The sequence below is a fragment of the Vicugna pacos genome, chromosome 21 (genome assembly GCF_048564905.1).
Source record: "Vicugna pacos chromosome 21, VicPac4, whole genome shotgun sequence".
In the NCBI taxonomy this organism is placed as follows: Eukaryota; Metazoa; Chordata; class Mammalia; order Artiodactyla; family Camelidae; genus Vicugna; species Vicugna pacos.
Window position 1 is genome coordinate 4,228,117 of NC_133007.1, and position 26,889 is coordinate 4,255,005.

A 26,889-nucleotide genomic window follows, 5' to 3' on the forward strand; every position below is an offset into this window, starting at 1 on the left:
CCAGGTGGCAAAGAGGGTGGCCCCTTGCCAACAGCCCACTGAACTGAGGCCTTCTGTCCAAGAGCCCACAGAGGACAGAAGGCTGCCATCAAGCACATGAGTGAGGAAGCAGACCCGTCCCCAGTGAAGACTCAAGATGAGACTGCAGCTCCGGCCCACAGCTTGATTGTAGCCTCAACAAAGACCCGACTCTGAGATACTGAATGCGTGCTATTTCAGGTTGCTAAGTGACAACTAATATAGATTTCAGGATGCCTTTATTTTAAAACACTTTTCTTATAAAAGTAATACAAATAAAGAAAAACTGAAATACTTAAGACAAAGTCATCCATTCACTACCCTGCCATCCTATGATAACCACAGTTAGTAACTTATTGTCTCATCTTTTTATATTTGGTGTGTTATTTATAGCCTTGGCCATACCCATTCATACACTATGGTACCTTGCTTTTTTTTTTTTTTACTAAGTATTTTCTCATGTGTTTCATTACATTCATTACTAATTTTTAGTAGGTACATAATGTATCATTCATTAGCTATGTATGTTTATTGACTACTTCCCCAGACCAGGGTTGGCAAACTATGGCCCTGCATTTGTAAATAAAGTTTTATTGGAACACAGCCATGCCCATTCCCTTACATATTGTCCATAGGTATTTTTGCCCAACAAACAGCAGAATTGAGAAGTTGTGAGAGAGCCTATATGGCCTGAAAAGCCTAATATTTCCTTTCCGGTCCTTTCCAGAAAAAGTTTGTTGATCTTTGCCTTAAACTTTTAAGTGGTTTATAATTTGAGCTATTTCATGTCCCAAAATGCCACTTGAAACACCTTCGTGCATATAACCTTTTATACTTTAGGCAACTTAATTGGGAGGTATTAACAAAAGTAGAAAAACTGGGTCTAGTTCATAAAGATGTTTTTAAGGTTGACGCTGTCCCCTACTATCCCTCTTGAAATGTCCTAGCTATGACACAGTAAGGGGTGGGAGATGGTAATAAACGTGGGAAAGAAAGGCCCAGGACTCCTGCAGGTGGAACTTCTCTGGTCCCTATTATTCTGCACATGTAATTTTACACTCTGGGTGAGCATATTTTTAGTTCTGATTTAAAGTCAACCTAAGAGGGAAGTAACAGTCATTGCAACACGAATACCAATCAAAAGAAAACCCTTACTTTCTTTTGGGGATGAAGAAGCAGACTAAACTCTCCAGGTGTCTGTGAGTATATAGAACACTATTCCAGGCTAGCTATAGTGATGAAAAGACACTGGGAGGCTGAGGGAGGGGACGAGCTGGCAGTGGCAGCGATGACAGAAGACACATGTGTTCCACCCTTCTGGGCACATCCTCAGCATACACTTGTACACAACTATAACTAAACGGTCTCCAGATAAGAGAGTTCTTAAGATAAGTAAGAAAGCAACTACCCTTTATTTTGAACAAAATAAATTCTTCTATCTGGGAGAGATTTATGCCCCAAAAAGAAAACTTATGAGATGGGACCAGCTACGTCAACCCTGACCATCTCTGAGCCAGAAGGTGAACCAGGATGCTGGGTCTCAATCCAGTCTTGTGTGAACAAAGCAAGCACCAGGAAGTGTAGATGTCATCTCCTAAGGGAAACATTCTGCGACATAAAAAGAAAAAAAAAAAGATCAGGATGGACCTTTTCCCTGATAGACAATGTAGTTTAAAATCAAAACTAGAATATTTAATGTGATTATCCCAATTACGCCAACAAAGTATGTAAAGAAATCATATACACTTATTTATTGAAATGTTCCAGTCAAAATGCCATCCAATTTAACATTTCCTAAAGGAGTATTCTTTTGGTTAAAACTATGATAAGCCTTTACATTCCACCCCAGTTACTCACCAAATAATTAAATGCATCCTGGCTTCAAGAAGTGCTCTGGGAAACTATAAATTTTCCATAGAGTAAGAAAATCAAGTCATTTTCTTCTTGAATTTTCATATTACAAAAGAAGCAATAAATAGGTCTATGGATGGCTTGATGCACACCTAAAATCATGTTATAATTTTCCTTTTTTTTTTCTTAACTGTTTACTGATAGTTGCCTCAAAACTGACCTGAGGATCTGGCAGCATAAATCCATCAGTAAGTTTATAATAGACGATGGTGGAATCGGACTCCACTATGGCCAAAGTGAAAGACATCGGCGAATCTGGATCACCCTGCAGTTTCCGAGCTGCCTTCAAGATCTCCCTTATTCTGAAAATAAAGTCACAGTACATTTAGGGTTCACAGTCACTCAGTTGATAATAAGATGACACGCTGTGAAATCTTGAAGAGGTAGGCAATAACATTATGTCCAGAATGCTCACTTAGGAAGTGTCTGAAAGCTCAGACATAAACATTCAAAGCTGTCTTCTCACACAGAGAATCCTCAAAGTAAGGGCTATGCATTGACTTTCAGCCCTTCTCTCTTGTATTCACCCATCTCTCCTGATCATCATATCTGAGAGAATCAAAACTGTATTTAGAAACCTACAGAATGGGACAGTAAGAGTGTTTCATGCATCAAAATTAGTTCAAGATCCTGGTTATTCATTTCCCAATGTCCCAACTTGGTGTCTTACAGTGGAACAATTCGGTATTCAGGTTTGTTTTTTAAAAAACAGACGATAACAAACATTTCCCCATCTTTCTACATGGTGTTCATAATTACTACTTTAAATGGCTGTATACTATTCTACTGACTCACAATTTACCCAGTCATCCCCCTATTGCTGTCAAGCTCTTTCAGGTTTCTGTGGGAATGAGGGTGCTGATAAAGATAAGCTGGGATGAGCATCTTTCTGCAGGTAGTTGTTTGCTTTTAAATAATTCTGTTGGGTCTTTCCAAGTATCAGAATTATTAGATATGAATGTAGATATTTTTGTAATTCTCAATATGTACTCTGACACTTAAAAGCTAAAAGAAAAATATAAAGAAAGACTAAAAAAAATTATATATCAAGCATCAATGTTAGAAAGGATTTCAGTTTGCTTGCTATGGAAAATAATCTACTATACCTAATGTCTAGCTCTTCAAAGCACTATTAGCCTTTGTTTACCACAAATTAAAAATCCTTATTACCTACTCAATAAAGCCTGTGTTTAATAATTCAGTAAAATGTGACTTCCAGAGGAGCTTTCTCAAAAAGGCAAATAAAAAATGATCAGTTTTTTTTCATTAAGCTAGCCAATTTCCCATGAATTGGAAAAAGATTTACTAGCATATTAACATGCTACCACTGAATACATAAATAACTCTACACTATATTCTCTTTAGCAAAAGTCCAATTTGTCCCCTTAAAGTTCTACTCCCATCCCGAAGCAAAAATTCCTGTGGTCACTCTTCTCCCATTCTGTTAGCTATTGAATCTACAAAGTATCTAAAAAGAAAACTCTCTGCTTTGAAATACTCTCATTACAACAACTACAATGCTTCTTTTTAAATCTGCAGAAGAGATGCGATTTTTACAGTGATTCACATTCGCATTTTACTTTTTAACACCACTGTGCTAGAGTGATTTAAAACAGCAATAAACTTCTCGAAAGGCTGAAGTCAAATTGCTCTTGCTAAGCTATTATTTAATCACTGCATAATGTTGGGGTGATAACTGGTTTGTTAAAACAGTCACAAAAGGCTGTTTATCTACCACCTACCATCTACATTTCCACAGGCATGTAACCGTCTAAGGAGAGAATGGGTTTCTAAGTTTGTTTCCTCATAGTCAAACTATTTCTAAAGTGACTATGAAAGAGTTTATTCAACAATATGGCAATACTGGATGAATAAAATGTCTACCCGGCAAAATCTTAGTTCCTTTTCAGGAGTCAGCAGAGCATCACCTTCTCTCTGAAGTCTTCCCTGTCACCTTTCCCCAATCCTACAGAGGCGCCCTGGGCAAAGCTACATTACTGTAATCACTACTTTGTATTTATACATCTAAGTGTCTGTTTTCTACTCAGTTGTACCCATTTTGAGGCTTACAGCTTTTAAAAAAAATTTGTTAATGCTCAATATATACAGTAGAATTACTCCAGTGGAATGAATGAGGCTTTTTAAATGAAGGTTTCCATATGACTATAACCAACTCTTCAGCTACATAAACTTAAAAAAATATTTCTGACAAACATTTTTCTAAAATTTATTATTCAATTTTATGACATGAAACAAAACTTAAAGTTGTCTTGACAGCTCAGTATCATCATTTTTGATACTTACTGTGGGTAAATCTGGTAGACGGTGTAACAAAGAACCCGCTAGAATTTAATTTCTTAAAAGTATCTGGTATTTGCTTGCTTTTTGTTCATCAAAAAGTTCAAATTGTTTTTCATCATTTGTCGCTACACCAGTGCGTAGTGAACTATGGTCGCCTGTTTTTTTATGGCCCATGAGCTAAAAATGGCCTTTACATCTTTAAATGGTACATTTTGAATAGTCATATATTAGTGCCTACAAAAAAGCCTCAATTTTGCCACTCTGTCCACAAAGCCCAAAATATTTACCAGCTGGCCCTTTAAGAAAACGTTTGCTGGTCCCCACCTCTACACTATGACAAGGGCAAGGGTAAGAATCATGAGACATGATCACAAAGCAGTGTTTTTTTTCAATATTATTCATTCAAAAGTCAGAGCAGGAGAAGGTTGCATCTCTAATCAGGATGTAGAAGACCTCACAGCCACCATTTCTATGACAAGGGCTTTAAAACATGCCATTTTTCTTCAATGCCATAAAAGACAGGTAAACACAAAGAAGTTCAAAGGACCTAAATCTCAATGAGAAAAGAGCCCTTCCTGGGTAAAGCAGAGAGCACCAGATAGCCACTTCCTTCCATAAGGCCAGCTGTTAAGTCTGGGCACAGGGGCTGGAGGGGTGAGCCAGCAGCTCCACTGGGACCAGGAATGAACAGCGCTGCTTGTAAGGGCCACACGTGAACCGGTGTGGGGACTGGAATCTGGAGGGACACCAATCCCTCCGGTTCACCAATTCTCCCTCACAGGACTTTTGCTATGTTTAAGCAACAGCATGGGAAGCTGGGGAAGGGACGGAAAATGGCAAGCAAGCTCTAATCCCAAAGCCCTGCCGAAGAGGGAGCCCTGCTCCCATCCTTAAGACATCTGAAACCAGAACCGAGGTAACTAACGTTGCACCTCGGCCACGACTCCTCCTGACTTCTGATTACACTGACCAAGTGAGACCCTGGCTCTACTTGCCAGACAGAGGGAAGGACGAGATCCCTGGCGGGGGGCGGAGCATCAGCATCAGTCTGTTCTTCACACAGTGTCCAGCCTCCAGTGAAAACTCTAAGCTGGGTGAAGAAGGGGGAAGTGTATCTAGTAATCAAGAGCTAAAGTCAACATAAGAAGACCTTCAGAAAACTAAGGTTATTGAAAACCTTAGATGTTGGAATTAATAAAGACTCTACCATAACTATAATAAATGTTACAGTATTGAGAAAAAAATAGACAAATGGGTGACAAAATGAAAACTTTAAGCAAAAAAATGTAAATTCTAAACAAAATTCTAGAAACAAAAAATATATTTTAAAGGTATTTACTAGGCTTAATGGTAGGTTAGATGGAGCCCAAGAAAAGATTTAGTGAACTTGAAAATAAGTCACAAGAAACTTAACTGAAGTACAAAAAGAAAAATTAAAAAAAAAACCAAAACAAATGTCAGAGGCCTTTGGTGCAGAATCATTTAACATCCATGTGACATGCGTGTAAGCAGAATCACAGAAGGACCAAAGGAAGGAGAGAACGGTGCACGCCTTAGTCCGTTCTGGCTGCTACAACAAAATGCCAGACTGGGCAGCGTATAAACAACAGAGATGCATTCCTCAAGGTGCTGGAGGCTGGAAAGTCCAAGATCGAGGCACCAGCACGGCCTCATTCTGGCGGAGGTCCTCCTCCCTGTCCTCATGTGGTGAGAGGGGCAGGGTATCTCTGCGAAGTCTCTTCTTAAGGCACTAATGCCATTTACGAGGGCGGCTCCATCGTGGCTTAAGCATCTCCAAAGGTCCCACCTCCTAATACCATCGGAGCTCAGGGTTTCAAGGCATGGAACAGAGGGGATACATTCAGAGGGTAGAGGAGACAGCTGGGGTTCTTCCAAAGCTGGCGTCTCTGATTGTAAAGTGCCAATCTTACAAAGAGCACATAGCTGGATCTTGTTTTTATATCCAGTCTTATAATTTCTGTCCTTTGACTGGAGTGTTGAATCCATTCACATTTAAAATTAATATTGATATTGTTGGATTTACACCTGACACTTCCCTATTTGCTTTCTATACAGCACACGTCTTTTTTTTTAATTCCTCTGCTCCTTGTTTACCACCTTCTTTTGTATTACATAGATATTTTCTAGTGCACCATTTACCATTTTAATTTCTTTGTGGCTTCTGACCACTGAACAGCATGGGTTGGAACTGTGCACGTACACTGATGTGTAGATATTTTTTCAATAGATAAGTTCTACAGCAGTACATGATCCCTGGTTGGTTGGCTCCGCAGATGCAGAGCTGCAGATATAGAGGGCTAACTGCAAAGGCACACGTGGGTTTGCAGCTGTGCAGAGGGTTGGCACTCCTGACCCCCTCATTGTACAAGGGTCAACTGTATTTTTTTCAGTTTCTTAGTGAAGGTTCTAGAAATCACTATATGCATCTTAATTTATTACAACTGACCTCAGATTAACACTAATTCAATTCTAAAAAATACAGAAACTACCCCAATAGAGTTTTATTCCTTTCTCCCCACTTTGTGCTATTATTGTCATATATATATATAGATACATAATGTCTATATATTATAAACTCAATACAGTGTTATAACATTGCTTTATACAATGTCATGTCTTTCTAAAATGTTAAGAAGGATAAAAAATATATTAACCTACATATTTTATGTTTCTGGTACTATTCATTTCTTCAAGTTACTCTCTGATGTCACTCCGTTGCTTCTATAAAGCCCCATCCTCTGTGTAATACTGTCATATGTATTACTTCATAATATGCTGTAAGTCTGGTCAGTTGATTTCTGACAAAGGTACAAAGGCAATTCGATGGAGAAAGACTTTTCAATAGATGGGGCTATAATCTGAAAACTGTATCCCTCTATGTCCACAGGATTATCGCTGTAAGCATCAATGAGATGGCATACATGACAAGGCTCTGCAAGTTGTCAAGCGGTCACTGAATACAGTCTTTTCATATAGTATCTCTACCAGCTTTGCCACCTTACAAACTGGGGCATAATGTTGTATCACCACCTTCCCCTTAAAAAATAATTACCACCAATGTTAAACTGCAAGGCAATTAGCTAGCTTACTATTCATATACGAGATCCACTTTAGAAAGAGATATTTAGATGAAGCAACCACGTGTATTAATCAGAAGCCTCATTACACAGCACTGATAGAAAGTAACACTCTGAAGCCACTGCAACAGACAACTTAGAAGTAAGTTTCTTTAAATTTTCCTTACTGGCAGAGTATGACAAAGATGGGGCTCAGATGGAAGTGGGGGAAAACCTATTAAGACAACTTTTACATATTTTCCTTCTCTCAAGATGTGATATTATTTAAATCAGAAACATACACACGTATCTGTGTGTAGCCACATGTACGGGTTTTCCCTAACGTAAACTGTGTGGGTACTCTGACCCATATACTGAAACTTGGGATAAAAATTTCCATCTCATTCATATTTGTTTCCAGAGTCCTTCGATATAAATAGCAAAACATTTTCAGACTTACTCAAAACACCCATGTGGGAAATACTAACATTCGAAAATTAGCTCAGAGCTGTAAAGGGTGTATTGTCTTCAGAGCTGAGGGAAATCACTGTCCAAAATGAAGTGGAAGTTCCCGTCTCAGGGCTCTGTTTACCCTCCTTGGTAGTGTGCGGGGGGAAATTACCAGAGAACATGCTCAGTAATAAGAGAATGAAATCGTCCACCGGCCTCTGTTACTCAAAGCACACTTGGGAAGTCTTACAAAGATTCTTCTTCAAGATCTCCTCTAGTTTAGTTCTAGCATGCGTTTAAAGTAACGCCACGATCTTTTCCTATTTGAGGTTTGTCTTGTTTATTTCCTTTATAGGATACTAATAAACTCCTAAAAATGTTTACTTTGCCTTTAAGTCAACAGATTGCGTTTTCTCAACGTAACAACAAAAGTTCCAAAGTTCTACTTTAAAAATCACACACGACTGTAAAGATGCTGAGAACAGTGAAGCGTCACTAAAACACTACAGAGACAGCCTCTAACGAGCTTCCGGTCTGAAGTCTTAGTTCAGAAACCACAGGACAAAGGTTCCTCATATGCATATTTTTTAAAAAGCTCAGTTCTTTGGGAAGATATTGTAGGGATGTTGCAACACACAAATCTAAAACAATAATTCAGATAACAAGACCCTTTATAATTCATATTTGATAGAAAGTCACCTGTGTGAAACATAACCTTTGTGTGAATAGTAAGAATTTCAGGTTCTTGAGTCTGTCATATAACAAGGGGAAAAGCACACCTAAAGAAAGAGCTAAATCGGTAATAGTCATAGCTGTTGATCCACAGTAACAGAGCTGACGTTTGCAACTGTTCAGAGGAGCCCAGCATACTGAAAACAGAGTCGCTCTGGAGTTTAACAGAGCTAACGTGAAGACGAGCCAGAGGCAGACACACAGGTGATGACATCTGGCCGCTGCCCCTCCTCCGAGCTATTTAAGTGCTGCCATGAATCCCGTCATTCCTCTTTTGGTAGCAGTCCCACCATAAAGACTCAGCAATCTCTGGAGATTTGCACAAAGGACAAGAAAGGTCAAGACGACATTAATTTTAACTTCAAATGTTGTCGAAATAGAATGAAATGCATCATGGGTTAAAATTATTATTAGTTTCGGCCCACAGAAAGCAATTACCTCCTTCTGCCCTCTTCAATGTGGCCAAACTGATACACGCTGTAGCTTCATCAATGAAAGACATTAACTCCCTGATTTGCCTCATTATGATATATTGAGACGACACACTGTAATGCAGCCCTGAAACACAATGCAAAACTAAATTGGTGCCCAAGGTGCCTTATTCATCCACAGGCTCACCCTAAGGAAAGCTTCAGGAATCACAGACCACCTCCTTGGGACCATGCCAATGCTTTCCTACTGAAAAAAAAAAAAATCAAGACAGTTACAAGTCCCAGGGGGGTTTATTGAACAATTAAGTGCCTGTGTGGTTATTCACGGAGTGGGAAGCCATTCTGCTAAAATAAACTGCAAGGTTGTTTTTTCAGGGTAAGAAAAAAAAATGCTGTGTCAATTGAAAGAAGCTGCCAGAATTGGGGGTTTCACCAGCAACGGATTTCCAACAGAGGTCGTGTGCGGGCACACGTCCTGACGCGCTGGGGAGCCAGATGACAGACGTCATTTTACTAGTTACGAGGCTTCAGGCCTCCAATAAACTAATGGCCATTAATTGGATTTGCAGTAAAGAACATACTTTTGGAGAGAGGAAATTTTTTTAATCATAGGGAAATAATAATGGAGTATCTTTAATCTCATAACTAAGAGTGTCTTTAAAAACGTTTCGAAAAAGGAACTCAGTTCTGTTAACCCTTTACTCAACCATTAATACAAGTCCTTCCCCCAAGACTCTAAGGAAAAGAAGGATTGAAGGGGAAGAGGGGTCGGGGGGCAAGATACAGATAAAAAGGAATTTAACTAAAAGGTAAGGAGACTACCCATCGCGTTGGTAGAGTGGCTCTCAGATTTACGATTATTCTCTATCTTCAGATGCACACAGTTACAGTTACAGTGTCAGTGTCACATGTGGGGAGTAACAGACAAAGCCTGAAGGCAGATGAATTCTGCAGACATTCTAATTTTTTAAGAAACTCTTATACGGTTGCTTGTAGCATATCCTTATGTTCTTTAAGATATTATTTAGCAAGTCACTGCTGCAGGAACTGAGCAGTCTAAGAGAAGTCATTCACTTACCCAACAAATGCCTATTTAACACAAAATACCAGGTACCAGGCTAGGCGCTGGGGAGACAGCAACGAAAAGAACAAACTTCCTGCTTCCATGGAGGAAGTGGGGAAGGAAGACAGCAAAAAAACACAACAAAAAAAATGTAATATGTTGAGTAGCAATAAATGTGGTAAGTGTTATAAAGGAGGGCCACATTGTACAGTGGATGAGAAGACAGCTTATAACAGAGTGATGCACTATAGCAGAAGTGGTGAGAAATGGTCAGATTTTGGATGTACTTTTAGGGGAGAACTGACAGAATTTGTTAAATTAATCTGGGAGTCTGAGAACCAGGTGGACAAAATCTAGTAAGAGATAGGGCAAGGTTATGGGACACAAAGTTAATGTACACAAGTTAATTGCTTTCCTGTACACCAGCAATGAACAACTGGAATTTCAAATAAAAACCACACCATTTACATTAGCATTGAAAAAGTGAAATCCTGTATGTTCATGTGTAATTGAAAAATTGTGCTCTACACTGGAATTTGACACAACATTGTAAAATGACTATAACTCAATAAAAGAAAGTTAAAAAAAACCCAAAAAAGTGAAATACTTAAGATATAAACCTAAGAAAAATATATACAGGATCTACATAAGGAAAACTATAAAACTCTGATAAGAGAAATTATAAGAAATCTAAATAAATGGAGAAATAGTTTATATTCCTGGATGGGAAGAATCAATATTGTTAAGATGCCAATTCTTCCCAATGTGATCTATAAATTAAACACAATCCCAATTGAAACCCTAGCAAGCTATTTTGTGGATGTTGACAAACTGGTTCTAAGGTTTATATGGAAAGGCAAAAGACCTCGACAAGTCAACATGATACCAGAAGAACAATGTGAGACGGCTGACGTCACCTGCCTTCCAGACTTCCTATGACGCTGCACTAATTAAGGTCATGTGGTATTGGGGATGAAACAGATAAATAGGTTAAGGAACTAGAATAGAGAGCCCAGAACTGACCCACATAGATACAGTCAACTGATCTCTGACAAAGGAGCAAAAGCAATCCAGTCTTGCTTTTGAATAATCTTGTCAACAAATGGTGCTGGACAACTAGACATCAACATGCAAAAAAAAAAAAAAAGAATCTAGACACACATCTTAACACCTTTCACAAAAATTAATTCAAAATGGAACATAGACCTAAATGTAAAACACAAAACTATGAAACTTTTAGAAGACGGCACAGGAGAAAATCTAGGTTGACTGGGTTTGGTGACGAGCCTTTAGATATAAAACCAAAAGCATGACCCATGAAAGAAATAATCGTTAAGTTGGACCCTGTTAAAATTAAAAAATTCTGTTCTGCAAAAGACACTATTAAAAGAATGGAAAGACAACTCACTGGCAGGGAGGAAATGTTTGTAAAACACATATCTGGTAAAGGACTTGTATCCAAAATATACAATGAACCCTTAAAATGCAATAAAAAGAAAACAAAAAGCCTAAATAAAAACAAAAAGGGTGAAGGATCTGAACAGACACCTCACCAAAGAAGATACACAGATGGCACACAAATCTATGAAAAGATGCTCAACATTACGTCATTAGCAAATTTCAAATTAAAAAAAAAAAACAATGAGGCACTACTATGCATGAATTAGAGGAGCTAAAACTCAAAAAACAGTGCCACGGTGACAGGCTGCTATGTGAAAGAAGTCAGTCGGAAAGGGCTACATACTGTATGATTTCAACTATACAGAAGTTCTGGAAAAGGCAAAACTATAGAGACAGGAAAAGTTTAATGACTCCCAGCGGCTCTGGGTAGGGGCAAAAGGATGGATACATGAAGCACAGGGGATTTTTAGGGCAGTAAAACTATACGGTATGTAATGGTGGATACATGACATTAAAATTTGTCAAAATCAATAGAACTGCACCCTAAAAAGAGTGACTCCACTACAATGTAAACTGTGAACTTTAGTTAATAATAATGTATCAGTCTTGGTTCAGTAACTGTTACAAATGTACCATCCTAAGGCAGGACAGTAATAACCACCAATAACTACTGTGCTGAACTGAAGCTCATATGGGAAACCATGGCACTGTCTGCTCAACTTTCCTGTAAAGCTAAAATTGTTTTATAAAATAAATTACATACATATGTACGTATACATACATATGTGCACACACAGACCTCCAAGGCTTTCGGCCTGAGCTTCAGAATGAACAGAGTTGCCTATTTCCTGGAAGAAGGAGCAGTTTACGAGGCAAACCAAGAGTTCTTTTAGGGACGTGGAAATTTGAGATGCCTTTAGGTCTCAATGGACATGTCCGGTAGAGTTAACCCTGAGCCCTAGGTGCGTGGCGGGGGCAGAGGTAGAGACACAGACCTGGGAGGCATCAGCGTATCTGTGATGCGCCAACTGTGGAGCCAGATGAGGGCATCTGGGAGCAAGCACAAAGCACAGAAAAGCCCCAGGGTCTGAGCCCCGGAACACTTTAACATTTAGACGCCAGACACTTGAAAAGGTTCAGCAAAGAAGCTATGAACCGCAAGAGATGGAGTCACTTAATATCCGCAAATCCCTAAATTATGCTCTTGTACCAACAGCTGTTCGTTTCCCGTGTCATCACAGATTCGTATGTTTTCACTGGTATCTTTAGAGAAAACAGAAAACAAGCATCACAATTCCTAATACTTGGATCCAAGTAATTTCCCCACCTTTGTTTCAGGAAATACCAATGTCTCCCAAAGACCCTGAAGTGGCCAGCTCATCGTGACCTAGCTTCCTTTCACTGCAGGAGCCCTTAACCCACGGGGCCTCTTCTGATCTACTACTTTCCAGGAGGGTTCCTTTTTTCGTATTTTCTGTCTCTCCTTTCCTCCCTTCCTCCTCCTTTTCCCATTCTCATCTCTCTCACATCACACACACACACACATCCAGGGCTCGCTCACCAGCTGCAGGCAGGCACCCCCCTCCCCCGCCACTACTAACACCCAGTTTTAACGACCGTTTGCAACTGTCATGCTCTTTCGGCCCTCAATACCTTGCTCATGTTACTACTTCTGTCATGAACATCCGTTCCCAACCCATTCCATGTGGAATGCCTACACATATTTCAAACGACTCCTCTTGCAGGAAGCTTTCCCAGACTCCCCCACCTCCTAAAGCACCAGCCGAGGTTCCTTGTCCTCCCTCTGCAGTCTCCCTCAGAGCCCTGGACACATCCCTCCTCGCCTTCACTACGTCTGATAGAAATGCCTGTCCCAGCCCTGGACTGTAAGCATTTTGTGGTGTTTTGTACCCCTTGAGTGGAGCACACAACAAGTGGCTAATTAATGGATGAGCAACCTAGAAAACACTGGGGTAATATGCAAGCTACTTCTTTATCCTCCTCCCACAAAACAAAATGTGCTCCTACTTTGCCTCTAGATAGTCTGTAACTGTATTTATATTCATTATATTTCATGCTTAAAGAAAAAGTATAACTATATCCATTCATAATTTTTTAATGAACATTACTTTCGTATAAGAACAATAAATAAAATTTTAATTTTCCCTACACATCTCAGTGTTTTAAAATATGGGTTTTCTTCTCATAAAGCCACTGATACAATGGATTTAAAAATAAACAGCTGGTCCATTTTTATTATCTGGGTTACTGCTGTGGTAACACATAAACAGCTAATAAAATATTTTTAAAATAATCATGCTCTTTAAAAAAAGAAAATGACTATTTACAGTCTTTATGAACTATATTTAAAAGCTACAGTGACTCCGACAGAGAAGAAAGAACTGCACTTCCTTTGAATCAACGTTAGGAAGAAGGGAGAATGTATTCTTTCGAAATGTTGAAAACATTGACAACAATGTTGTAGGAAACAGGTTGATATGGTTCAATAAGCTAGACACTAAATTAAAAACGTCACAGGCTAGAAATCCTGACTGTGGCTCTGACACTCATTTCTCCGTGTAATGGATTGTTTTCACTTCTCTTAAGGCATAAACTGTACAAGAATCTTGCCAGAAGAAGTCTGATCGAACCAAATGACAAAAGTTCTTAGACTTTTAGCCTTATGGCCGCTGAAGTGGCGAAGACCACTTTGGTACACGGAATGTTGAAGGCTTTTTCTGTGTTTCTAGAGTAATAGTCAGACTGGAAGATGCTAAGAAAGAGAACATTTAGAAAAAGTATCTCTCAGATAAATTGGCTGACGGTACCCATTTTAAAGAGGTTATCAATCACCATAGACCAAGAGAGATGCCATTAATTTGTGGGGTTGGGGGATAAAATGGTCACTGGAGAGGCTCCATCCTCACTGAGCTATCCACTATTCTGCTCTGGCAGCGAGAGAAGAGGGCCACTTACACTTCAGTCAGGTGTAAAAGGATGAATGATTCATTGGTATTACTAAGTAAGCAACTACAATCTTTTGTAACAAAGGAGATTCATAGAGTGTTTCAAAAAACAGTATCTTAACTGTCCCTGGATCTCCTAATTGCACAAAACACTTTGCTCAGCTTTTTTTTTTAAACTTATGTATAAAGACAGACAAGCTTAAAATATGGCAACTGAGGTTTCAGTTTTTAGCACATCCCTCATATTTTACCAAAGAAACTAAATCAACATTGAAATTGGAAGACGACGTAAGTTCTATTAGGAAAAAAAAATTGGTAGTTAAAAAATAGAAGAAAATTTTTTTCCTCACAATGTGCTCTGGGTCCTCATGTAAGTTTCTTACGCTATTTCCCCATAAACAATCCCCTAGAACACTAACACTGTCACAGAGCCCCGGGACGCTGCTGTCCTAGCTTTGTCGTGATGTGCTTCACCCGCGAGAGAAGCTGGTTAAGATATCCGAACACCAGCTTGACTCCACCTGCTACCTTAGCTCTGATAAAAGCCCCTGGATTTCATTAGGGTTCCTCTGGTTGTTCCAATAAATTCACCAGCTCTCCGTGACCCCTATGAACTTATTCATATGATTTTATACAACTGCAGGGTCTGGGGAAACTGCAGTCATAATCTCTAGAGTCACTGACCAAACCTGCTGCATGGAGTCTTGGATTCACTTCAGTACGAAACAATCTGAAGTCCTTACCAGATGCATATACCACCCAAATACATAACCTAATGTAGTATCCTAACATGTAAGCTAAAGATTCTTTTACATGAGCTTTAGGAAACAGTTTTAGATGAGAGAAAAAGGAGCTGAGTCCCTCCCTTCAAGAAGTGCAAACAACTTGCTACTCCACCAGCATACATCCCCCACTAGATAGCAGATATGGGCACTTTACCAATTCTCTTCTCCCACTGGAGACCAGCAAGTAGTATTAAATCAATATTTTCACAAGGGACTAGTATTCACAAGACCCTCTGAGACGTGAAAAAAATGCTAAAGTGTTTCACCTATGAACAAATATTATGTATAAATGCTTTACAGAAAACACCAGTCACAAGCCGTACTTTGCTCAAAGTAATGCATTCACTCACTGCTATTCAAGTACACATTCGCTCTGCAATGGAATCTGCCTGTACTCTTGCCAGGAACTATGTACATAAAATCACCAGGTCCAAAGCCTGGGAAAGTAAGCGGGAAATGGATACAGAAAGTGTTTGGGTATTCTTAGAAATTCACACACAGAAAATGTCATCTAGAATTGGTACCTTTTAAGGAGTCACCAGATACATATACACCAGAAAGTAAATAATGGAACGAATAAGCCATGCAAATGTACTCGCGCGGCTCTGCCCCTCAGCAGTCAAGCAGCAGGACAGCTACTGCGGTAGCTTTAAGGGCTGCAGTGCGACTACTGTTATCACTGGGGAAACATTTTGTAACTAAGTTGTACTGAACTATGTAAATGATAGAGTGTGGTCCAGTTTTACAAACAACAGACTCCAAAACTTGGGACTTGAACAAAGGAGAGAGCCATCGTGTCTTCCACGCAACATGCCCTTTGTAAATAACTGGCAACTGCGCCCGCAGCAACTGTGCCCGCTCCTCGGGCTCTCAGGTTTTGTACACCACCCAGACTTCCTAGTAATGAAAACGTCATTAGCGTTGTTGAGGAATCAAGCAGCTAAGCAACACAGGCCAGGAGAGTGATTCACAGCCATGTGCTCAGGTGGGTTGTGCACAATAAAGCATCAGGGCTGGCAGGCTGCGTTTTAATATAAAATTAATATTCTCCGTAATGTATCACCATTCTCATCGGCTCACGTTCTACTGTGCTTTTTGAGTGAGAGTCAAATGGGGAAGTCAGGTCCTGGGAGGTGCTGGCAACAACTTATCAACGGAAGCCCTACTGTGTCTATGCCGAAGTTGAAGGGAACAGACTAGAATGAATTAGTATCACGGTTCAGAACAACAACAACACAAACAAAGGTGAGAAGCACCGTGAAGAGCTAGGCATTCAGCATGGGCAGCCACTGAGACCACACAGAGAGGCAACCAGATACTATGTGCCCCGGAAGAAAGAATAGATTACCAGCTATAGTCTTTACTAACATGATCAAACTGTATCGAATCAAGCTGCTGGTCCCAGCTGCCAATCTGCAGAAAACAGAGCGGACAGGGAAACGCTGAAATGCACCACGAGTATGCCACACAATAGCACAGCCAAACAAAAAGTACTGAAAGGAGAACAAAGCTGGAGGGTTTACGCTACCTCATTTCAATTTTTTCTTTAAAACTACAGAGATCAAGACAGTTTGGCACTGACATAAAGACAGACATACTGATCAGTATTACAGACTACAGAGTCCAGAAACAGTCCCACACATATGATCAATGGATTTCCAACAGAGCTCACATGGTAATTAAATGGAATCTTTCCAATAAATGATGCTGGAACAATTGGACATGCATTTGCAAAAAGATAAAAAAGAAAAAGAAATCTTGACCCTCAGCTCATACCATATACAAAATTCAACTCAAAATTAATCATAAGACCTAAAAGTAAAAACTAAGATTATGAAACTTCTAAAATAAATACATATATATATATGGGAGAGAATTTTATGACTGGAGGTTCACCAAATATCTGTTACACAGACCACAAAAGCTAAAACTGTAAAAGAAAAAAAAATGATAAATTGGACATAATCCAAATTAAAAACCTCCATTCTAAGGGAATTAAGGAAACAAAAAGATAAGCCACAGACTGGGAGAAAATATTTTCAAAAAAAAAAAAAGGTTATGTATTTGGGTGGTATATGCATCTGGAAAGGACTTCAGATTGTTTCGTACTGAAGTGAATCCAAGACTCCACGCAGCAGGTTTGGTCAGTGACTCTAGAGATTATGACTGCAGTTTCCCCAGACCCTGCAGTTGTATAAAATCATATCCTTTCTGATAAAGGAACTGTATCCAGAACACATAAAGAACTCCTCTTATTCATGAGAAGACAAACAATACAATCTGTACAATATAGGCAATAGATTTCAACTGATACTTGATCAAAGAAGAGCTACGAGTGGCAAATAAGTATATGAAAAGATGCTCAACAGCATTAGTCATTAGGAAAATGCATATTACTCAATGAGATACTTCTAAAAACCTAACTGAATCACTAAAATTAAGCTGATAATCCAAAATGTTCCTAAGGATGTGGAGCAAGCAGAACTCTCACACACTGCTGGAGGGAACAGAAAATAGCATAACTGCTATGAAAAATAGTTCGGCAGTTTCTTATAAAGTTAAAAATACATTTACCATGTGAGCGAGTAATTCAATGCCTAGGTATTCACCCAAGAGAATGCAAGCCGATGTCTACACAAAGACCAATATGAGAATGTTCACAGAGGTTTCATTCACAAAAGCCAAGAAACCAGAAACAACCCAAATATCCAACAACTGATGACTGGATAAACAAATTGTGGCACATGCATACAATGGAATACTACTCAGCGACAAAAAAGGACACACTCGTGATGCATGCAACAGCATGGAAGACTCTCCAAACCACGATGCTGTGTGATGGGGCATGACCCAAAAGGCTATGATTCTATTTATATGGTATTCTGGAGAAGACAAACTACAGGAAATGATGACAGAGTGGCATGATGGAAGTTTCTGAGGAACTGCAGCACTGGTTACATGAGCATATGCGTTAAGATTAGATACTGTAATCTATACAATATAGATGACAGATCTGTGCATCTGAAATGAGTGATTTTTACCGTACATGTATTTTACCTCCGAAGTCTGGCTTCCCTTAAAAAAAAAAAAGGGCATGACTAAACTACAGAGACACACAGGAAGTTACTATTATAAAAGTAAGAGTAAGGGTTAATTCTGTGGGTAAGGAAAAGGCTATGCCTGCGACAGGGCATAGGGAAGGGGTTCTGGGATGGCTGGAAAAGCTCTATTTCTTGACTTAGTGGTGGTTACCAGTGTTCAAGATGATTGCCTTATAACTCAGTCTATACATTTACATGGTGTAGTTTTCTGCATCTGGTTTTATTTTACAGTGAAAGACTTTAAAATCACCAACAAGGCAGGAAAAGCTCTATTAGCAGGGAGACCTCGCTATTTAATATGAGATCCTGGTGTAACTGACTTAATCCTTTATTGTCTTTTGGAAACAGCAGAGCATAAAATCTCAAGCTTCTCGTATGTCAAACTAGGATAAAACAAGTACCCTTTGTACCACTAAGGATTTTAGAGGTGGTAAAATGAGAGTATACTTGTGAAGGTACTTTGAAATACTTATTCTATATGTATGCAAAATACTTATGACCACACGGAGCAACCCACAGCATCACTCCCCTGGTCAAAGCCCTTCAATGACATTATCCACGTAGCAGTCATTTTTACAGAGTTCTTTCTAGAAACCTAGGACTCAACAGACATGATTCAGGTCCAGGGAATCACGTATATTACAGACTGTGCCTTGCACAAGGATGCCTGCTACAAGTGCATCTGAAATCCTGTTTATGCTATTTGCTGAACCTTGAATTCTGATGAAGAGACTTTTTTTGGATGACCAGAGGGAGTACCATTTTTTAATCCACTCAAAGGCACTTTATGAGCTAGCTGTAGCTCTGTTCAAAGGTTCCCCCCAAACTAACACCTTCTTTTTGTCAAACAAAAACAATGTAAACGGTCTGAAAAGCCTCTGCATCACTAAGATAAAACATGAACAAGCACGTTTTATATTTGTAATTTCCCTGATTACATACAGATTTGAGCATCTGGGTTCCTCTTCTCTGAATTGCCCTTCTCATATTCCTTGCCCATGTTTTTTAATTGGTTTGTTTTTGCCTTGAGTCACAGAAGTTATCTATACATTCTGAATTAATCTTTGCCAGCCACATGTCAGTAAATCTCTTCTCCTAGTCTGTGGAAACTTACATATTGTCAGTGGGACCACAAACTGATAACCTTCTAGAGAGCAAGTCAGTAATAACCAATAGAGACGGAGGTGTAAATGCTGTCTGTCCTAGCCCAGCCATTTTACCCCCAGGCTTCGACCTTAGAGAAACTCACACGTGAGAACAAGGACACACTTCCATGGCTACTCACGACAGTACAATCAGTGACAGCAAAAAAGCGCAAACAGGGACGGTCTTCATGACGCAGGCAGACCCTCCCCCTTGTATTCCATCCTTCCCTTCTTCTCTCATGAGTTCTACACGTTCATTTGTTTATTAGCGGCCTTAACTGATATCATTAAGCACCTACATGCTAGGCAGGCAGTCATGCTTAACTACCTGAGTTATCCTACTAAGACATGGTCTCCTACCACCTTCAGGAAGCTTTCCTGTCCTCCTTCTGGGACCTAACACAACCTCATGTACTTATCAGTACTCCATCACCCCTGTTATTCAATTACCTAACAAGAAAGTAAGCGGAGGTGGTCCCCAATTACACAGTTAATTAAATCTCTGAACAAAGGACAATTCTGCTTTTACTAGCTCTCATCTAACAATTACCAAAAAAGTGAAATAAAACTTATTTTCCAAGCCAACATTTAGTACTACAACATTACTTTCAAGAGGATGTCTTAAATACCATACAATCTTACTCATATGCGGAATCTTAAAAAAACAAAGACAAAAACAAAAACTCACAGATACAGAGAACAGACTGCTGGTTACCAGAGGCAGTGGGTCGGGAGTGGGTGAAATGGGTGAAAGGAGTTAAAAGGTACAAACTTCCAGCTATAAAATACGTAAGTCATGGGAACGTAGCATCCAGAAGTGACTACGGTTAATAATACTGTACCACATATTTGAAAGTGGCTAAGAAAGTAGATCTTAAGCGTTCTCATCACAAAAAAAAAATTCTGTTAACTATGTATGGTGACGAATGTTAACTAGACTCAATGTGATGATCATTTTGAAATACATGCAAATATCAAATCATTATATTTAAAACTAATATATAATGTTGTATGTCAATTACATCTCAAAAAAGAAAGAGGCTGGATCAACACGTTATCACCAGCACTTTGGTCACTTCCTGACACGTAACACTCAATAAACATTTGCTACATAAAGATTAAAAAGTCTAAGCAACATTATCCAAAAAGAATGATACTTAAAAGTGAACACAGAGTGATTTATTCTGTAGACGATTTATTATTGAACAAAGTAAGAGCTGTTTGCTCTCTTAAATTTAGAAAAAGTGTACTTTTTTACGGTGAGCTGCCTTCATAAATTCCTACCCAAATACTTTTAGGACTTGCCTTAATGAATTTCTGCCCCATACAAGGCTGCCAAAGATTCAAAGTCAGTAATTTTCTTCTCTGGGTTACTAATGAAGGAAAATTCCTACATTAACCACAAACATCTGAAATTGCAGCATGACTGTTAGATATGTAACATTTTATATATAAAGTACACATGGAAGTAAAAATAGATAAGAGTTTGCCTTCTGCCTAAAAATGTCACTTCTGTTAAAAATGGAGGAAGGAAATCAAACAAACACACACATCTTTATTTGCTAAAGGTTATCTGCATGCTTTGAGTTGAGAAAATTTTACGGCATGAAAGGCAAAATAAGTCTCATCTGTTTTTGGGCTCATTTGTGCTGTTTGCTAAATTTTACTGCATAATATATTTATATTTATATAAAAGCAAGACATGTAGACTTAAGCCCTCTGAGTTATTAAGTGCAAAGGTGTAAAAATAGGTCACTAAGTTATCTTTCCAACTAATTCTATTTAAAGAAAAAGACAAGCTTAAGAAGCTAGAAAAGCAATAACAAACAGCTGGGAAAAACTAGAAATTAACAGGACACAAATAGTACTTCTGAACTTTTGAAAAGATTTTGATTCACATAGACTATTTTATGTTTTAAGATTAAATTTAGGTTAATTCTAAATGGTAGTTCCTTGTCCAAGCAAATAATACAACAATAATACTAGGATGGTATTTGTTACAGTAATTAAAAGACACAAAAGGAGAGATTTAAGGAATGAATGAAGTCTCTTAGACAGAGGAAGGCTTGGAAATGGTATGAGTAAAATTGTTGTGTATTGATTCTCAAACACACAGAAAAATCCCACAGTAAGAAGCTTCTCAAAGAAGGGCATGAATAGCCTGATATATCAAACAAACAATTCTCATAACAAAGCACATGTACAAAAAATACTTAATAGAAATCTAAAAACGAGTTTCATACAGTTCTATGGAAGACACACAATGAAAATACCCAATTATGGTAGCTTTGATTTGGAAGGGAACTTATACATTATCTACTGATAATCTATATCCCTCAATAAAAGATACAGCGAAACCAGAAAAATTAGGTGTGTTGCCAGTCATCAAACAACATGTTAAGTGTCAATGCCAAGACCAGAACCCAGGTCTACGGCTTCAGTACAGTGCTCTTTCCACTAGATCACTATGCATTTAACCACAGAGAATAAGGAAAAAAACAGGTATTCATCAAAGTGCTTCATGCTGAAATTTCAGGTGCTCTGCCCTCTTCACTACCTAGACACACTCTCAGAGACAGTTATGTGCAGACTGCCCTTTGTATCTGCCCCACAGCCTCAGAGGCTGAGGGGCTCCTCCTCCAGCTCAGTATTAATCTCTTCAACTAGTCTCTTGAATCCACCCCTCCCCACGGCTCAAGAATCTTGCTCCATCAGTATTACCTTCTGTAGGATAATTCACAGGGCAGCTGGCTGCCCTCAGAATGAGCAAGTGAGAGAGAGAGCCCAAGACAGAAACCATGGCCTTTTATAACCTCATCTTAGAGGTAACATCTCATCATTTTTGCCAACATTTATTTGCTAAAAGCAAGTTACTAGCTCCAGACCACATTCCAGGGCAGGGGAATACACGAAGGCGTGACCATCAGAAGGCTGGATTATAAGAAGCCATGCTAGAGGCTGCCTGCCACAGCTTCTAAAGAGGAAAAGCAGAAAAGGAGACCTGCTAACCATATACCAGGACTTCTTAGGAGCAAGTGATTAGGAAAGTGTGGTATTGGCATAAGCATAGATATACTGACCAATGGAATATAAAGAGAGCCCAGAAGTAAATCAATGCATAGACGGAGCTGTGGAAAATGACAGAGATAATATGTCAGATAATAAGGAAAGGTCACTATTCAGTAAGTGGAGGTAGAAAAAATGGTCATCCATATGGAAACTGGGTCCCTAATCTTCCTCTCACACCACTGGAAAAAAAGGAAACTTTAAAACTCAGTGAAAATATAGATGAACTTCTTTTAGACCTTTAGATAGTAAAGTTTAAACTAGACACAAAGATATTGATTATAAAAATGGGTAAATCTAACTATACTCAAATTAAGACCTGTTAGTCATCAAAAGATACCTGGAAGACAGATTTTTAAAGGTGGGAAACACAACCAAAGGATTATTATCAAGGAATATATAAAGAACTACTAGAAGTCAATGAGAAAATTACAAGCAATCCAACAGGCAGAGGATATGAACAGACATTTCTCAAGAGAGGAAATAATAAATATATAAACAAATGTTCAATATCAGAGAAATACAAATTAAGAAATTTGAGATAACCCATTCAACTGGCAAAAATGTAAAAGTCAGACAACACTAAATATCAGAAACCACACAGCTCCAAAAGATCTTGTTTACATTGCAGGGGAAAGTAAACGGAGGCTGCCACTTAGGAAAATAGTTTGAAATTATCCCCTGAAGTTGAACATTAGCAACACTCCATCATCAAGAGAGTAGATGTGAAAACTGATACCATCACCTGACAGAACACTATATAGCAGTCACCCCCAAAAATACACAGTAAACTTTAGCAATATAATATTAAGTCTATAAAGTCAGCCTCAAGAGATTACATGCCTTTTTATAAAGTTAAAAAGATCGAAAATAATTTTGAAATCCAAGTCATTGTAGAATAGATACATAAGATTATACTGTGTAGCACAGGGGAATATATACAAGATCTTGTGGTAGCTCAGAGAAAAAAATGTGACAATATATATATGTTCATGTATAACTGAAAAATTGTGCTCTACACTGGAATTTGATACAACATTGTAAAATGATTATAAATTAATAAAAAATGTTAAAAAGATCAAAAATAAAACAATTCATAACAAACATGAAAAATACAGTAAGTGTTAACTTAATAAATACTTCTTAAACACTCATATTTAACATATTCCTCAAATAACCAAGAGAAAAGCAATGATCCCTGCACCCCAAATTCCTTTTAAAATATATTCCTGCCTTTAATTGAATGATTCCTAGTGCTTTTTTCAGGAAAGGGACTAACCTGTTAAACAAAGATCAAAATCACCCGCTCACCTGTTATGGCTGAGGGACGCATTGATGGGTGTAGGCACCACTGTTTGTAACCCTTCTCCTTCGATCTCAGTACCAAGAAGGCAGATGAGCTGGAGATCTGGTAATCCCACACAGTTCACTTCATGCCAACTTTTACCTGAAAGTGCATCATTGAATGGACAATAACATTTATTAAAAATAAAAGATAAAAATTCCAAACATCTACCTAATACTCAGCTGAGCAAACACTGCTTATAAAGCTGTCTTCTCTTATCTTCTAGTATTTTCTGTTACCTAGTAATTCTCAATGTAAATGAATAAAGAAATCATAAAATTGACAAAATTAACAGCAAATACATAAATGCTATATCCCAACCCAACTCGCCATCCCCTCCCCCCCAACCCCAATAACAAAACAATAAAACAAATGACTTACTCTCCATGAGGTCCAGGTAAACCAAGAATGCTATATAAACTTGGGTGGCATCTCCTATATCTAACTCCATCATTTCTAAATACTGAAAATCAAAATGTAATTGTCAAACAGAGAAGAATCTCTTAATATTTTCTTTCAATCAATAACTACTCATCAAATATATAATATATAAGACTCTCTTACAGGTATAGTGGGAGTTACAAGGCAATTAAGCCCTGCTCCCTGGCTCTAAAAAAACTTTTGATTATCAGAGCAAACACCGCACACTTGCAATCGTTAAGTAAATAATAAAAGATGACAGTAAATGATTAAAAATCAAATGAAGGAATTAAAAAAAATGACACAACAGGTCAAAGGAGCTTCACTCTGGTGGCTTGGTTAGTGAATGTTTCTTGGCAGAAGCGGGATGCAAACTGGACCCTGAAGGACATGTGGGATTTGCATAAATGGAGAAGGCAGAGTAATGATGTGAGTAATCACACAAAGGTGGGAATAAGCAACACATATGCAAGGGCCTATAAAGAAAGAACTTATCACAAAGAAGTAGAGACATTTTTTAATGGGACTTTTGTTGGAGCATGTTAATGTAAGCCTCTACTTCCCTGGTCTCTCATTTGCCTGTGGAGAAAGTCTGCTAGAAGACCACTCCCGGCCTCTCTCCCCACACCTTCTTGCTCAAGAGTAGGAAGTTATTTAATTGTTGGATCTTGAAGAAAGGACCAAGCAAGCCGCTGCTGCTTTCATACTTGTCGGTCAGCATTGGGTGAGCATTCTTCAGAAGCCTGCCCCTGCAGGAGAAGCCTGAGGTAGTGCAGCTATGTCAATGACTAGATGGGTAAGCAGGGCTAATGCAGCGGTAGGCACCAGCAGGCCCACAGGGGTGCAGATCTGAAATCACACTTTCCCATCAGCATCCTCCTAGGTATGTGCAAGTGCAGGAGAAGGATTTTATTAGTTGACTCCTAAATCTCAAATGTGTTTGAAAATAACACAGAAAAGGCCACTGGGGTGGCAAGGTCTGGATGGCCAAGCTAAAAGTTTGAATTTTACCCATAAGGAAATTCTCTAAGCATGAGAGTAATATAATGAAAGTGGTGTTTAAAGATAATAAAGTTGATACTGTGTTACTGGGTGAACCTAAGTAATTTTCAAAGTGAATAATACAAATGCAGAACTGGAAAGTCAAACACCCAATATTTTTTCTTTCTTTTTTTAAATCAATTAGATCCTTTAAGAAGAAAAGTCAAAAGAGAAAAGTTGATGGTTACAGCCTATTGGGCTGCTGACTTTAAAGAGAAAAAAAAAATCTGCAAGCATGAAAACTAAATCATACCATCAAACCTAGATGAAGTTTTTAAAACCTGTTACTGGTGTTACACTTGTTAAATACTTACGTAGTGTTTACTATATGTCAAATGCTTTACCACTATTAACTGATTCAATCTTGTAACGGCCCTATAAGGTCAGTCCTTTTCCTATCCCCATTTTACAGATGAGAAAGCTGAGAAACAACGAGATAAAACAACTTGGAGGAAAAAAAAAAATCACAAAGCTGGTGACAGAACCAGGATTCAAACTCATGCAGTCTGACACTGAGTTCCTGCTCCTAACCACCACGTGGCCTCTCCATGCTAAGACACTTCTTTTTAAGGCCCTGAATAACATCTTCACGCTAGTGTCTGTCTTTCTCACCTTGAGGGGATCAGAGCAGGAGGATAAAATCAAGCAAAAGAAGATGCAAAAGGATTAACTCTTTTCAGACTTAAATCTTCACGCTTTTCCTTTTCTTGACTGCTTTTAGATAATTATGAAATATTGCTCCCCAGCATAAGGCTGCAATTCAACTAAAGTTACTAGAACAAAATATCTAGTCCCTGAGATTCCTACAAAACCCTTATTGCCATTCACTGTCCATTCATCACTTGGCACATTACTCGTACAAGGGAGCAATTTGCCAAACAGAAGCAAGAGCAGACTGTGCCCAAACCTCTATCACGGTGGACTCCTGCCTCTTATCCTCGGACCATGTTTCGCTTGGTTAATGTGAGGATTAAATGAGAGCATCCCCAGAACGAGCCCTAGAAAGCAAAACTGTGATATTAGTGGCATATTAGTGGGCTTTTCAAAAGGAAAGATACTGGGTGTTGGATTTTCCAGGTCTGCATTTGTATTACTCACTTTGAAAATCACTTAGTTATTATCTGCCTTGAGACGCGATGGGTTTAAGGCTTTGCACCCCAAGTTACAATGGCCTGAGGGAGAGAGGAGGGGGCGAGGTCAGAGCAACAGCTCAACTCATTTCAACAAAGAAAGACAATACTGCCCGTGCATAAGAGGCCACCTTCCGTGAGGCTCGCGGCGGGGAAGCTCGGCGACCCCGCCGGGCAGGGGGTCCAGGGCCCTCGGGCGAGCGCGGCCCGGGCGTTCCGCCCAGGCCAGGGGCCGGCCCCCGCGCCCTGCTCCTCTCGCGCCTCCTGACCTTGGGGTGCGTGCCCATCCAGGCGTCCTCGGGGGCCCATGACGGGGCGCCGGCCGCGCCGCCGCGATCGCCGCCCGGGCCCGGACGGCTGCAGCCCGCGGGGGGCTGGGGCTCGCCGCGCTCCTCCATGCCCGGCCGTGCGGCGCGCCCGTGGTGCACCGCGCTCCGCCGTCCCCGGCCCGGCCAGAAACAGCGGCACCCGCGCGGCTGGGTTCCGCTTCCCGCGGCCCGCGCGGG

The 26,889-nt window shown here is 39.4% G+C and overlaps 1 protein-coding gene across 1 annotated transcript; it reads right to left on the reverse strand.

Moving 5' to 3' along the window:
- Positions 1-240: 240 nt before the first annotated feature.
- Positions 241-26,887, reverse strand: TSEN15 (tRNA splicing endonuclease subunit 15). The gene is made up of 5 exons (XM_072945944.1): positions 26,653-26,887; positions 24,174-24,255; positions 23,759-23,894; positions 2,090-2,231; positions 241-1,626 (listed from the first exon to the last, which is right to left on the reverse strand). Exons 1-5 carry the CDS (start codon positions 26,779-26,781, stop codon positions 1,606-1,608), a joined length of 510 nt encoding a protein of 169 aa, XP_072802045.1. The 5' UTR covers positions 26,782-26,887; the 3' UTR covers positions 241-1,605.
- Between the last annotated feature and the right edge of the window lie 2 nt (positions 26,888-26,889).